Genomic DNA, 13614 nt, shown 5'->3' with positions numbered 1-13614 from the left:
AATTGGACCGCGGAAAAAACGTGGGAATCAAATGAGAGAGATAGACTTAAAGGAAATTTTTCAAGAGGTTAAAATGGATGTTAATTTTTTTACATTTTTCCTCTAAAATAGTAGGAATAGGAAAGTTTCCTATGTTTTTTCTTTTCTCATTCCTACGAATTAAAGGTATGGATAGTGTAGGATTTCAGTTTTTTTTCCTCCAATTTAAAGGGGCTAAGCTTTGGTGGAAAGATGGCTATTTCCCAGGCACAAAATAATGATACCGACCACTATAGCGAAAAGGCAAATAAAAAGATAGTAATAATAATGCCAAACAATTCCAGCTCCGGAAGAAGGAAGAACGCGGCGGTGCTCTTGCTCACAAATCACTCTCAAGGCCCCGGCTTAAACGCCGTCAAACCATGCCGTGACGATCTTTCCCACCGGAGCGTGGGCCCCGCCGCCTCCTGGCCCCACACCCAATCCTCGGCCCAACCAGCCCCACAAAGGCCCAGTCCGCAGCGACCCAGCAAAGGACGCGGCCACGTGGACGGAGGCGATCTCCGCTGCGGGGGTGGATCCCGGGCCAACTGCGGGAGCGCGCGGCTTTAGATTTCGTCGGATCTCGGGCGGAGCGGGCCCCACCCCCACACCCTCCCCACCTCCACTTGCTCCACGTCACCTCCCCCCGTCTCCTCCCCCGTTATCTACCGCCTCCTCTCACCACCACCGCCTCCTCCTCCTCCTCCGCCTTCCGCCTCTCACCACCACGGCTTCCAGCTCTGGCCGTAGCAGCAGCAGCGCGCGCGCGGGTGCCTGTGCCCGCCGCTGCTCACGGCTCCTCGCCGCCGGCTTGTGCCTCCGATACGTGAGCTCCCCACGGTGCGGCGCCCCGCCGTACGTCGCCGCGTGCGCGACAAGAGCTCGGTCGCGTTGGGGTTTGGGGATCGATTGATTTATAGGCTTTTTTGTTTTTGTGCGGCAGGGGGTGCGAGGGGGTCTGGAAACCGGCGGATCTCGGCCGCTCGCCGCCGGAGTCCGGCACGGGTGGAGGAGTACGGCGACCCGCTTTTTTCTTAGCGATTTTCTTTCCTCTTCTCTCAGGCTGAGGCATGCTTCGAGCGCTTCGTCCGTTCTGATTTTTTTTTTAGCCCGACTGTTTGAGAATCGTCTGACTGACCTGATAAAGCCTAATTTTACTGCCATTTTAGCTCCCCAAGCGCCGTGAATTGGTAGGACTTTTGTGGGAGGCGCTGGTTTCTGCTCTACTCACAGCAAGTTTCTAAAGTAGGTGAATCCTCACGGCTCCGGATCTCCTCTTTTGAGGATTTCCCCCGAATTTTGATCAGATGTTCGATGCTTTTCAGGACTCGGAAGCAATTGATTGTGAAGTATTCCTTTCAGTTCGGCTTGAAGTAGTCCTCTCAGACCATTGCCGCATATAAGAGTAGCTTATTACCTTGTATAGGAAAAAGTAGAAAGCTTATTCCGAGCATGTCTTGTTCATAATAGACTGGACTCTTTGATTCCTGTGTGTTTCTGGCAGATCCAAGTAGCTGACTGGGTGCAGCATATGCTTTTTCTAACGTTGGGCGTATGATGCACCCCACAATCTGTGAACTATCCCTAGTCACTCAGATCAACGGCGCATTATCTCTCTTCCAATCTGGTTGATGGGTAGCGCCTGCGAAGCTGGTACGGACGAGCCTTCCCGAGACGATGTTAAGGGGACAGGGAATGGCATCCTGGAGAATGGTCATAGTCACAAGCCAGAGGAGGAGGAATGGAGGAATGGCATGGGAGAGGACTTACCCAATGGGCACAGTACACCACCAGAGCCCCAGCAAACAGATGAACAGAAGGAGCACCAAGTGCAGATTGTCCGGTGGGAGAGGTTCCTCCCTGTGAAGACACTGAGGGTCTTGCTGGTGGAGAATGATGACTCTACCCGTCAGGTGGTCAGCGCACTGCTTCGTAAGTGTTGTTATGAAGGTATGCACTGCAAATTGCAATACCAATTTATTGTTAATAAGTTTTTCTATTTTCCGAGGGAAGTTAAATTACTTTTATGATCACATATTCGTATTGGAGAATGGAGATTAAGATGAAGATTTTACCTCGGTTTTCCTTAGCATGCTTTTCAAACTACTAATGTTGTTTTATGTGAAAACTTTGTATATAAAAGTTATTTTAAAATATCAAATAAATCCATTTTCAAATTTGAAATAATTAAAACTCAATTAATCATGCGCTAATGACTTTCTCGTTTTACGTGTACATATTTAATCTTCATGTTTAGCATGTTCAAACGGGGACTAAAGGTTTCCTAACTACATATTTATTTCTCAATTCCAGTTTTATGTTGCATTCAGTTGTGATTTTTTCTATACAAGGGAAAATTTGCTCTCTCCACTATATAAAAAATATGTATTGTGCATTGTAAAAAAGAAAGTGCGGTTGAGTCACATTTTTGAACTTAGACGCGGTAAAAATTCACCATGCTATGAAGCTATATTTAGAAAAAGGCATTTTTTGTCTAATTATCTCGCTTAACAATTAGTTGACTTGCCCTTTTTTCCTTAAGAAGAAAGGTTCCAAATATTGAATATCACTATCTTTATGCATCAGCTGATTGGTCTCATTGGCATGGTCATTCTTGGTAACCAGAGGGGTATAGCGCATAGGCCTGCTTCCAATACGCACGGCAGGCACTATAGTTAGCATAGACAGCAGACGAGTGCATATTCCAACACATGGCAGTTGAAGATAGACTAGTGGGCCAGATGTGGACTGGGGATATTCTGGTGATTTTTTCTATATAGTCTTGAATTTAGTTTTAAGTACTCATCCACATTCCTCTCCCAATGAAGAAAAAAAAATGGAACATAGTGCCTCTACATTTTACTACAGGCTGCCCGCAGGACCAATCTCTTCAGTATCCTGGATCAAGTAACTGACATGAAAAGACCTGCTATAGGCATCGGTGTTATTTTCTGTTAGCACCACGTTCCCCCAATTTTCAAATTTGCCATACCATCAAGTCATCTCAGCATCACTACTCCCTCCTCCCTCTTCTCTTGTTAATATGCTCAACTACCTTATTATTGGCGCTGGATCCAGGGTAAAATGCCACTAGGGTCACTCTACTTACATGATGGTAGCATTGACTATTTACAAGAGCAATTTACCATACCGAAGGAGCATTGACTATGGACCTGATGCTTGCATGCTGGACCTGACCCTGCTGATTGTGAATGCTTGCATTACATGATTTTTCTTCTGCAATTTGATTGGGCAGATTCAAGAGGGTTCTGCGCTTCCAGATTTCCAAGTGCAGGTGCTGATGCACCAACTGCCATTTTCAGATAAGAGTGTGATCTGGTCACATAGGTGTGACACTGGATTCCTGTATTTGCCATGCAATGCACCATGGCTTTGCCCTGGATTTTATCATTAGATAACTCTAACAATAGTGCTATTCCTACAGTTTCATTTTTGGTTTGTTCTTTTGTCAATCTTGCTTCCACTCTCTTCTTTTAAAATTTTTTACAAGACCTGAACCAAGCCCAGACATTCATGTGCTAAAGGCCTGCTCGACATTAAGATGGTTTATGAATTTATGATAACCTCAGGGTTGTCGATAATAATAGTTCCATGACAGGATTCCCTATGATTCTGTCCTCTCCATGAAATTAATCATAATATTACACATATTTGAATTAAAAACAGCATACATAGATAATATACTCCTAGATTTCTGTTTTCTTTAAGATTCCTAAACCTGTTTAAACTTCAAGAATGGGGAGTACTGGATGCAACACCTACTACTACTACCTGCTAGACAATTAGATTGCCAATCTTGGTGGCAATTGTCAAAATATCGAATTATGCTGAAGGAAGCATTTTGGAAGTTACATGATCAAGGCCAGTAGATCCAATTGTTTCTCTCTTTTTTTTCATGTTGAACTCAACCACATCTATTATTTAGTTAACCTTATTACACTAGGTAGAAGAAGATTTGAATAAGGTGCACTGACTGATTTGAACAACTCGATTATGGTCAACTCTGACCTAATGATGTAGTTTGTTTTCTAACTATCGTCTTGTTCAAATGTTTTAATAGTTTTGTATTTGTACTGGTATTGTCTTGTCATCGATGAGTGTTCTGCTTTTTATTAGCAATTAGTAAAAACTGGATAACTCTTGATTCATCATGTTTTACCTTTGTAACTCTGTTAAATGTCAATTGGAAATTCTGTAAGAGAACTGACCCTTTTCACGTTGTTGCACAGTGCACATAGTGTCAACCTGTGCACCTTGTGTCAACCAGCTACTACAATTGGACCATTTGAAGCCCCAATCTTCACTTAACTGTTGATGTCAAAATGATTCTAAGTTAATATTAATTTGGATATTCCTCGTATGCCACTGACATCTGACATATAAAGGGACATTCTGTGGAAAAAGAAGGGGAAAAGGCTCTTGTATATGAAATCATGATCTGTTATTTACTTGGTCTGATATATTTCCATTTCCCGATATTCGATATCAGCAGAGGGTGGATATGCATGGAACTAACCACAAAATCTAGGTAGTTACATTCTGGAAGGTTACCTATAAGTTTACATGATTCCTTTTTCCAGTTTGGACTCTGAGAAAGTTCTTTTTTTGTTCTTATGGAAGGCTATGCAACTATAGTGTTTTGACAAATGTTGAACTTGTGTTCCTACTGTCACGTAGCAATTGAAGCTAGAACTTTACAACGTTGAGCTCAGCCTCTGCAATGTTTGTTGTACTCGGAGGAATAATTAAATACATCTTGAAGTGAATTCTATGGATCGTAAACATGTTAATTGCATCATGATTGGTTTGTTAACCTGGAAAGTATGTTTATTGTATGTTATATGTCTTACTAGAATTATGCATGCTTGTTTCTCTTAGCACTGAAGGTTTATCTAAAACTATGTTTTGCATTATGTTAGTTTATTGATTTGGCATCTACTGTATCTCTTTCATTCTAGTTATCCCTGCTGAAAATGGGCTACATGCATGGCAATGTCTTGAAGATCTGCAAAACCACATTGACCTTGTATTGACCGAGGTCGTAATGCCACGTCTGTCTGGCATTGGTCTGCTTAGTAAGATCACAAGCCACAAAATTTGCAAGGATATTCCCGTGATTAGTAAGTAGCATTCTTGCTCAACCACATTTTTCACTTATATACTGTGACACATTTCTACATAACCTTTTAGTCTGAATATGTTTGACTGATGCTGATGTCATTTTCATGCAGTGATGTCTTCGAATGACTCAATGGGTACAGTCTTTAAGTGTTTGTCAAAAGGAGCAGTTGACTTTCTAGTGAAGCCTATACGTAAGAATGAACTTAAGAACCTTTGGCAGCATGTTTGGAGACGATGCCACAGTGTAAGTTTGTTTTTTTTTGTTGGCCTACCTTTAATGTGGGATCAAGTCCCCAACTCTCCGTGTAACTCATAGTATTTTGATTCTAACTTCTTTGTCTGAATATTTTTTATGTGACTAATCTGAATATAATTTGTCTATTTGTAATTCAGTCCAGTGGCAGTGGAAGCGAAAGTGGCATCCGAACACAAAAGTGTACCAAACCAAAGGTTGATGATGAATATGAGAATAACAGCGGTAGCAATAATGACAACGAGGATGATGATGACAATGATGAAGATGATGACGACTTAAGTGTTGGACACAACGCTAGGGATGGCAGTGATAATGGCAGTGGCACTCAAGTAAGAGACCGTTTACTACTTTTCGAAACAGTGTTACTCTTATGTGTTATGTCTATCGCTAGATATATATGAATATGAACGCTAGTTAGAACTTTTTGCTAGCATTCATCGCAAATTAACTGGAAATACATATCAAATTTATCGGCTGTTTTATAGTGGGTATATCAACCTTATGTTTTAACCCTGAATTCTTTTTCATGGAAAATAATACAAAATATCCAAAATTCTAAATTTATACTAGCAAATAGAGTTGCAATGTTTCCTCCTTTCTATCTATCTATCTATCTATCCCAAATATGAATTGGCATGATCTTTCATGAGGATAGCACACTACCTTTTATCATGTCAACTGCCAATAGTTTCTTCATATGCATGTTTGTTTATATGGTAAGAAACCTCTATTTTGTGCAAGTGATTAGACTTTATGTCCGATGGTTTTGTTGTGGAGGTTGAAGAGACGATTTACTAGGGGACTGAATCGTTAGTGGTGAATTGGTGACATGTTGACTGGTATTCCATCCGGACATAAATATTTGATGTTTAGGACAATATTTGATTAAACTTTTAAAAATTCCAACCATCAATAATTTCTCAAATGCTTAGTTTACAAACAGGAAATTTGGTAGACATCGATTTGCCTTGAAAAGTACTATTATAATATCATAAACTTACTAGGTTTTATAAACTTATTCTGATATAGAATTTATGGTAAGAATTTCAAATTTTTGACCAAATCTTGTCCTAAATGACAGATATTTATGACTGGAGGGAGTATCTGTCTATCAGTGATGTATGTATAGAAACTAGAGGGTGCAGAATAGAAAACTAGGATTTATTGATTTATTTGCTTGATTATTAGAAAAATAACAATATACTGTAAAACTTCTCCACACTATTGAAATTATTGCCATGTTTCTCTTACCGCTAGCTAAGTAACGATTTGCTTTGGAGTTGTATATGGAGTTACCACAAATCAATAGTGTCCCAACTAAGGCCCCGTTTGGCAAGTCCTAAATCCCCACCCATCCCTGGGGATGGGCCAGGAAATCTGATGGTGTGAGGATTAAGATCCATCAGTTTTTTTAATGAAATCACTATCGCCTCTTTCTATGATCTCAAATTTAAGCCATACAGGATTAAACACTACTACTACTTGTTTTGTGGAACATTTAAAGACCCATGCAAAATAAACAACTTACATGTGCCGATGGCCACATAATAGCCAAACTGATTATATAACTCTTGTATAAGACTTTACAGTAAAACTGACTTACATGCTAATAGGTGGATTGGTGAAAATGTTGCATTCTAATGTTGTAAATGAAAAAACAACTTCGCGAACAGTTTTCTCTAAATGTAGGACAATTGTGCCAATGTATTCTCATGCCATCAGCCTGTTTTAAAACACAGAGTTCATGGACAAAGCGTGCAGTGGAGATTGACAGCCCACAACAAATGTCTCCTGATCAACCATCCGATCTACCAGATAGTACTTGTGCGCAAGTAATTCACCCCACATCAGAGATATGCAGCAACAGGTGGTTACCGACTGCAAATAAAAGGAGCGGAAAGAAACATAAAGAAAATAACGGTACTATGCTTGATACATCCATGGTAATATAGAAAACGTTACCTTTTTGTTCAACCCAACTATACTCATTTTTCTTTCTTTTCTCAGATGACTCCATGGGGAAGTACTTAGAAATAGGAGCTCCTAGAAATTCTAGTATGGAGTACCAATCTTCTCCAAGAGAGATGTCCGTTAATCCAACAGAAAAACAGCATGAAACTCTCATGCCCCAAAGTAAAACAACAAGAGAAACAGATAGTAGGAACACACAGAATGAACCAACTACTCAAACTGTTGATTTAATTAGTTCAATAGCCAGAAGCACAGATGACAAACAAGTAGTTAGAATCAATAATGCTCCTGATTGCTCCTCCAAGGTTCCAGATGGAAATGATAAAAATCGTGATTCTCTCATTGATATGACATCTGAAGAGTTGGGTTTGAAGAGATTGAAAACAACTGGATCTGCAACTGAAATCCATGATGAACGAAATATTCTGAAAAGATCAGATCTCTCAGCTTTCACCAGGTGCAAAAAATAATATCAGTGTCACTCCTGAGTTATGAACATGGCAATAAATTGCGTACTAATGTTTTCTTATCTTGCAAGGTACCATACAACTGTGGCTTCTAATCAAGGTGGAGCTGGATTTGGGGGAAGCTGTTCACCTCAAGATAACAGTTCAGAGGCTCTGAAAACAGACTCCAACTGCAAGGTGAAGTCAAATTCAGATGCTGCTGAAATAAAGCAAGGCTCCAATGGTAGTAGCAACAACAATGACATGGGCTCCAGTACTAAGAATGCCATCACAAAACCTTCTTCAAACAGGGGAAAAGTGATATCACCATCAGCTGTCAAAGCTACCCAACATACATCAGCATTCCATCCTGTGCAGCGTCAAACGTCACCTGCTAATGTTGTAGGGAAAGACAAAGTTGATGAAGGAATTGCTAATGGAGTTAATGTGGGCCACCCTGTAGATGTACAAAATAGCTTTATGCAGCACCATCATCATGTTCATTACTACGTCCATGTTATGACACAGCAGCAGCAGCAGCCATCCATTGAGCGAGGATCATCAGATGCTCAGTGTGGTTCATCCAATGTATTTGATCCTCCCATTGAAGGTCATGCGGCAAACTATAGTGTGAACGGGAGCTTTTCAGGTGGCCATAATGGAAACAATGGGCAAAGAGGACCTAGTACTGCTCCCAATGTTGGGAGGCCAAACATGGAGACTGTTAATGGTATCGTGGATGAAAATGGGGCTGGAGGTGGCAATGGAAGTGGGAGCGGTAGTGGTAATGACTTGTATCAGAATGGGGTCTGTTACCGAGAAGCTGCATTGAACAAATTCAGACAGAAACGGAAAGTGAGGAACTTTGGAAAAAAGGTAGCCTGTTTTCAGTTACACGCCTATCAAAGTCATGAGTCCTAAAATTAGTAGTATTAATCACTTGAACTCTTTGAGGGGGCTATGAATTCTACTCAGTATAGCAAAAACGAGTGGTAGTATATTCTAATGATTGGGTAAACAAAATGACAATTGATACAATTTCTTCGTACGGATGTGAACACTACTTTTGAAAAGAGTATAAAAAAGTGTTGTTTCTTCCAAGGGTGGGCCAAACTTTAATAAGTACCAGGATCGAACCAGTGAATTACTACATTCCACAAAGTAATTCATAATGTCTAATGAGGGGAGTATGATCTTTAGGCAATAATCGGTTTTGACACTGTTGTTTCACTTTTGAGGAAAAAGACACTTTTTTCTTGCTGTTGTGCCTGACTAAGGTTAGCATTGAACCGGTATCTTTCTGATGGCTTTGTCCGCCTATTTTCAGGTGCGCTATCAGAGCAGAAAGAGGTTGGCTGAGCAGCGCCCTCGGATCCGCGGGCAATTCGTGCGACAATCTGGACAGGAAGATCAGGCAGGCCAAGACGAAGACAGATAACTAAGAACCACCTACATATCCAACATGGCATCTGCTTTGACAGCTGGAGAGCTACGCAATTCATTCCATAGCTGAAAGCAGCTCATCGATCCCCACATTGGAGTGCTCAATAAATAAAACCCATATGATTATTTTCTGTGCCTGACTCCAGATGAAATTTGTGCTATGGAGTGGACCACGCATTTAATTTTAATATGGCAATCGGTAACAACTTAGATGCGATGGTTATTTGTGACCTCCAGTTCCCTTGCAGAGATCCACTTGGACACTTTGTCGAGTCTAAGGAGGAGCAAACCATCTGACGTTTCTATCGGATCATGAATGCTAAATCTTTACTCTACTACTACATCGAGCTGACATCAGTGAGGGTTCAACTATTCATTGCGAGACATTATTTTCAAGTCAAATAGTACATACTTTTCTGCTGGCTGCATTTCTTTTTCATGTTAATTTCCGCTGGCTCCAATTTTGTGGTTGACTACTGTTATGGAGTAATGGCAACCCCAGTGCAGTAATGACGGTTTCTTTTTAAGTTTTGCTTTAGCTTTGTCTTGTAATGAACCTCTGTGATGTTTGGGATTTCTTACAAAGCCGGATGCTGACGATCTTTCCTCTAAAAAAATTGCCATGGTAGGCTGGTTCAGATAACTTTCTGGACAAAATGCTTTCGTCGTTTTGAACCTGAAACCAGTTACGCTATGAAATGATGCAACTAACGTAGTGTAACGATGCCTATCTAGCACGGTTGAGTAAAGACAATGCTACATGCGGGAGAACCTCAGCTTACTGGTTCTTCCCAATAAACTGAACCTACTGGTTTAGTCCTCAATTGATACATTCTGTGAAAACATTTCATGAACATTTGCCTAAAATACAGGAGCGACACGCATTACAACTTCCATTGCTTCTGTGATTCCCGTGTCTACCGAAGTGATACATCAATATGCAAGCTAATGTCTGCTCCCAGGGTAGAAAAAGTCAGCGCCGTTTTCCTTCACTCTAAAATGGAAGTTCCAAATTCTCTGTGCTTTTAGCCTTTGCTCCCTGAATGTACACTTGTTTACCACTGAAAGCTGTTGAAAATGTTTGAGCAACTTCAATAGTTATTATAAATGAAATATCCAACCCTGGTAATAAGATTCTCATGCAAGTTTATCAACAATTGCTACATTTTCTACAGCGTGGACTAATAAGGGCAAGAACCTACCTGTCCATGAACATCAGCAGCTAAACCAGTGCTCAAAGGTGCAGCTCTGATCACAAGATCTGCAATGTAGCGCAGATGCAAAAGGACCCCCACACCTTCCTCACTCGAATATATATCCTCATGAATAAGGAAGACCAACGAGCAATTCTGCCAAGTCATAAACAAAAGGCAAAAAAAACATGAGTGCAAGGCAAAAATTACAGAGATCTCAGCAACTTTTAATAGATCTAACATTTACCATCTCAGAGGTAAGTGTAACACAATAATGCAAGAAGTCCAACACATCATCTACAGAACCACCTGCTGCAACTTCTAACAGTGAAACATCATCGATCATGAGAGTAAAGCGGCCTGTATTATCTCCTGTCCTGCTAGCGTCGATGGCTCTTTGAATGTCACCATACAGTCTAACAAAACTATCAGAAATGGCACCTCCCTTTGCTCCACCTGCGTACAGAAGCAAAGCAAACCTGTAACTCAGTAATTATGCCTTTATGCAATATCATTTGGAACGAATACAAGGCATTGATGTGATTGCTTGCCTGGGAAGGCCTGCAAGTCAAAAAAATGAAGCCTCTCACTCTTCCTATGCAAGGATAGGTTACAGCCCTGGTAAATTTGAGAAGAAATCATATTACATGCTATATTTCAACTAGGAAAGGCATCCATTATGCATAGCACTGTATAGCAGCTTGTCCAAATCAAGGTTCATAATAACGGTAGTGGAAAGGAATTCATGATTTGTAATAAAACGGTTATCCCATTCCCACCCTCCAGTGTACCAGTAGAAACTTTACTAGGAAATTTTATCCCATCTCATAAGGCGCAAGAACTGTTCAGTTCCTGGCTTGGCCGGTTATACAAATAATAAAAAAGGTTGTCCCAGATAGTACATGAGCTTACTGAAGCTAGAAAATAAGCATATATTGCTAGTCTTATCTGGTTGAGTTAAGAATTTCTGTACACCACAGCTAAAATAGCATAATTTAGCATGTAGTGCTCATAGCAAAAACCAATCTTCTCATGATTCTCGGTCATCATACACTAATAATTTCAGCTTTCTATCTTCCAATGATAATTGATTTCAACCTTCTAGTTCTGGTGCAAGACACCTTATTGAAAATTGAACCAAGAGCTCATTGACTAATGACTAGAATCTCGGAACAGTTCAACTTCTCATAACATCTGGTGAACTAACAGCCCCCATCCCCTTTCATGCGCACTTCGATCCTACTTCCTCCGTTTCACAATGTAAGTCATTCTAGTATTTTCTATATTCATATTGATGTTAATGAATCTAAATAGATATATATGTCTAGATTTATTAACTTCAATATGAATGTGGGAAATGCTAGAATGACTTACGTTGTGAAACGGAGGGAGTACTATTTTGTTTTTCCCATCCATCCTTAATCAACACTAACAAATGTGTGAGCTCCACGGCATTAAAAATCTAACATGCACCATTAACCCGAAGAAGAACGGCAGGCCCTTGACGCAATTGAGTTGAGAACGAAAACTAATTGCTGGTCTCGAATTTGATAGCGGAGTGCTCAAAGTGCGACTTGTAAATGTGAATCCCCCGGTCATTGGGGATAGGTCAACGAAGCCAATAGACAAAAGACATGTTCGACGAAACGCGGGCAAGGGAGTCGAGCGGATCGAACGGAGCGGAGCGTACCATCTTACGGAGAACCCGGTCGTAGTGGGAGAAAGGCTGAGCGAGGGCGAGGAGCGCCGCGGCGCCGCCACCGGCAAGCGCGCGCTTGAGGAGGAGGTGCAGGGCGAAGGCCCCGGGCGCCTCGACGCGGTCCTCCACCACCACCACGCGCGCTCCGGAGCCCATTGCCTCGCTCAGGAGGTCCCCGCCCCCGTACTCCTCCATCGGGGCCTTGGAGGGCTGGACCCTGATCGCCGCCTCCTCGCTGGCCTCCGCCGCCGTCTTCAAAGGCCCCGCCGCACCTTCCCTGCTCCCTTCACCGTCCCGTTGTGCTCGCCGCCGGTCCGCCGCCGCCGCCGAATGACAGAGGAAAACCTACCGCGAGCGCGAGGACTCCACGCCGCCAACACGATGGCCCAGGCACGAGACGGGCACGCCTCAGTAGACGGGCCGTTCCGGCCCACGTGCTCGGCAAGCAGCCCAAGCACGGCCCAAGAGCTTCACCGGCCGGGCCGTGTCGACCTGGGCACGACGGGCCAAAAGCAGCACGGCAGCCCGTTTAGCCCGCAAAATATATATTTATTGTAATAATAAAAGAAAAGACAAAAACGGAAGGTAAAAGAATAAAAAATGAGGGCGAATGGGAAAAAAATTGGGAGAAATTGGAAAACACGGGAAAAGAGAAGATATAGAAAAAATAGATAAAAAATATACTCCCGTTATAAAAAAAACTTAAGGATGAATATAAACATACATATGCCCATATTCATTTATAGGAATAGACTCTTTTTTTTTTTGAAACATAGGAAATAGTTCAGATTTTTTTAATGGAGGGTGTACATCCCTATGATCATAGAGGGGTACTAAATAATATATAGTGGGCTAGTAGTGAATTAGGATCGTTATAGTAGCTTAAAAGGGATCGCAGACACTATATTCTGATATTATGATAGAGGATGAAAGAAGTACTCGGATTTTTTAGTTTATTGTGTATATATCATGAGTTCAAATTCTATTAAGTCCAAATTCAATGTAGAAGGTAGAAATAGGCATGTATGTAATACTGTAATTAATATTTAGATCTTGTTGATTCTTATACCAACCAATATTTGTGCATTGATGAGAGTCAGCTGCGGAAAAAAAACATTTAACTTTAGCTTTCAATTTTCAACTCTAGTAAAAATAACGATTTTTATAACGTCGTATTGAATAATCGTTACTGTTATTATTAAGCTACCGTAGCATTTGTAACATTACAAGTCGTTATTTGGAAGTTTTTTTACAATAGCGGTAGCATCCTTACGGATGCTATTGTTGATATAATAAGTCATCTTTATCCCCACTATTTAGTATTATTCACGTGATTGGTATTACTACTGCAAGTGATAAAAAGGAGTTGGAGAGGAGCAATTTTTTTTATTCTCTCTCATCCGTCAACATTTTTTAAGACTACCGGTATCCTTCGATATTGCT

General features: G+C 41.1%; 2 protein-coding genes across 10 annotated transcripts; one reads left to right on the top strand and one right to left on the bottom strand.

Moving 5' to 3' along the window:
* Window positions 1–682: 682 nt before the first annotated feature.
* On the top strand, window positions 683–9806 carry LOC4332464 (two-component response regulator-like PRR73). 9 transcript variants are annotated; one of them, XM_066308135.1, is made up of 12 exons: window positions 716–847; window positions 965–1089; window positions 1191–1266; window positions 1347–1394; window positions 1526–1971; window positions 5001–5162; window positions 5274–5407; window positions 5557–5748; window positions 7159–7339; window positions 7427–7847; window positions 7929–8712; window positions 9164–9707. In XM_066308135.1, exons 5-12 carry the CDS (start codon window positions 1653–1655, stop codon window positions 9272–9274), a joined length of 2304 nt encoding a protein of 767 aa, XP_066164232.1. In that variant the 5' UTR covers window positions 716–847; window positions 965–1089; window positions 1191–1266; window positions 1347–1394; window positions 1526–1652; the 3' UTR covers window positions 9275–9707. The 9 variants fall into 9 exon arrangements, with proteins under 9 accessions (NP_001389059.1, XP_066164232.1, XP_066164230.1 ...); XM_066308133.1 differs by having other exon boundaries at window positions 716–861; XM_066308136.1 differs by adding an exon at window positions 4272–4570 and having other exon boundaries at window positions 716–861; window positions 1347–1971.
* Window positions 9807–10040: 234 nt separating this feature from the next.
* On the bottom strand, window positions 10041–12540 carry LOC4332463 (elongator complex protein 6). The gene is made up of 5 exons (XM_015775216.3): window positions 12163–12540; window positions 11024–11090; window positions 10720–10928; window positions 10482–10628; window positions 10041–10347 (listed from the first exon to the last, which is right to left on the bottom strand). The coding sequence occupies exons 1-5, from the start codon at window positions 12364–12366 to the stop codon at window positions 10225–10227; spliced, it is 750 nt and encodes a 249-aa protein (XP_015630702.1). The 5' UTR covers window positions 12367–12540; the 3' UTR covers window positions 10041–10224.
* Window positions 12541–13614: the final 1074 nt, after the last annotated feature.

This window comes from Oryza sativa, chromosome 3, assembly GCF_034140825.1.
Source record: "Oryza sativa Japonica Group chromosome 3, ASM3414082v1".
NCBI lineage: Eukaryota > Viridiplantae > Streptophyta > Magnoliopsida > Poales > Poaceae > Oryza > Oryza sativa.
The sequence above is the reverse complement of the archived record's forward strand: the minus strand, read 5'-3'. Positions and strand labels throughout refer to the sequence as shown.